At 42.2% G+C, this 1,854-nt stretch overlaps 1 protein-coding gene across 1 annotated transcript; it reads left to right on the top strand.

Moving 5' to 3' along the window:
* Positions 1–6: 6 nt before the first annotated feature.
* Positions 7–1,553, top strand: LOC109966498 (zinc finger protein 628-like). Its single transcript, XM_020611364.1, has 2 exons — positions 7–453; positions 590–1,553. The coding sequence occupies exons 1-2, from the start codon at positions 46–48 to the stop codon at positions 818–820; spliced, it is 639 nt and encodes a 212-aa protein (XP_020467020.1). The 5' UTR covers positions 7–45; the 3' UTR covers positions 821–1,553.
* Positions 1,554–1,854: the final 301 nt, after the last annotated feature.

Raw genomic sequence — 1,854 nt, 5'->3', positions numbered from 1 at the left:
GCTCCTCTGTCCCTCTGTGTCTCAAAGCCTGGAGTAGAAAATGATATGCTGCACAGAGGGGTTAGTAATGATGAAGCATGTTATGTAGATGAGCCCACTAGTCACATTTCTAACTCAAAACTTCCAGCTGCAAATCCCTTACCTGCACTCACCCCTCCCATGAGCCCCAGAGCTAGCCCAGAAGCAGAAGAGGCCTGTGGCAGTGTACCACAGGAGCCACACAACAGAGGCGCTGCCAAAAGTAAAGAAACGAGTGAGACTAACACACCCAGAGAGCCTCTGCCAGAGCTGGAGAAGGATGCTGCAATGGAGGAGAGTTATGGTGTGCCAGAAAAGCCTCCAGAGGAGCCAGAGCCCTGTGAGCCAGCACCAGCACCACAGCCTCTCCGCCCAGACAAACCCTACAGCTGCTCCCAGTGTGGAAAGGCATACGCCAGTCGTAGCGGACTTAAGGTAAGCATTGAAGATATTGAGGTGCCAAGTCAAAAGTCAATTATCTTGATATTGTGATATAATTATATTTGAATTATGACATATTTGGACTGCAGTCAATGGTAAATGCCTATTGTGTTGTGTCCATCATCAACAGGGACATATGAAAATTCACCCTGGAGTGTTGACCAACACCCCCTCCAAGGCCCAAACCAATGACATTGATGTTCTGGTGGATCGGAGCTCACATTCAACGAGTAAACTCCGGGGACAGCAGGACGAAAGACAGGGATTCACTAAATCCCCAGAGAAAGGTGACAGCACAGATCCTCCACCAATCAGTGCTGGTTCTGATGTGACGGCCAAACCTGTGGACACTACTGAGTAGGACGTTAGTACTGTTGAATGACTGCGGTCAGTTTTAAAGGGTCCTGACAAGGGAATGTATTTTCTAAATAGAATGAAATCTGTTTTTAGAGTTTTTAATTCTAATTCATGTTTACCTTTTTTTTAGGCAGATATAGCTAGGTTAAATTGTAGTATCATTACAAGAGACTTGTGAATGTAGTATTTTAGCTATGTATTTTTGTATTTCAAAGACCACAGTGAGGCCTTATCTTACACACTTCACGGCATTGTCATGAATTAACTGCTTTGTTGAATTCCTACTGTATGATATCAAACAACCAGTATAAGCTGATCTGATTAAGAGGAAGGTTCAGAATTTTACAGAATGAGTTCCATACCAAAATAGGCCAAATTAGCAACGGCCAATGTTAGTACATACGAGTTATGCCATTTTATTGTTACTATCTTCTTTCATTTTTTAATGTAATGCTGCTGAATGTATGTTTCTAATGTGCTGAGTTGCACTGTGAGTTGCACTGTCCTGTGCTGCTGAAACATCTACAGTACTGAAACAAACACATGCTAGCAATGCTAACAACCATGATAATAATAATAACACAGAATGTGAAGTTGTCATCACGCCCTGTTGAATTTTTCAGTCTCATCGACGAGATCTCTACGTTCACAAAAGTTAGCCAAGTCAGCTAAGGTTATCCATCCTGAATTACCACAGTCAGTAAAGTGAGATCTAAATGATTTAGGCAACTTTTTAGCCAAACAAAACCAGCATGTATGCAGGTAAATACAGTGCCCCTGTCCCAACATTCAACATGGCGTGACATACCTTCACATTCTCTATAATAATGGCAGTGATTGTCTTAGATCATCAGTACTTTTGTGAACACTCATATTTGTAGTTGTAAACTTTACCTTATCCATACTGATGATTTTTTTTTTTCATGTTGCTGATCTGTGAAATCAACAACAAAGATGGGCCCCGTCCTTTATCTAACCCCCACCCCAACTCTCCCCTCTCAAAGCACTTGAGAGTTTTCTGCTCCTGCAGAAATCTTC

Source organism: Monopterus albus, unplaced genomic scaffold, assembly GCF_001952655.1.
Source record: "Monopterus albus unplaced genomic scaffold, M_albus_1.0 scaffold112.1, whole genome shotgun sequence".
In the NCBI taxonomy this organism is placed as follows: domain Eukaryota; kingdom Metazoa; phylum Chordata; class Actinopteri; order Synbranchiformes; family Synbranchidae; genus Monopterus; species Monopterus albus.
Note: the sequence above shows the minus strand (reverse complement) of the source record. Positions and strands in the feature narration are given on the sequence as shown.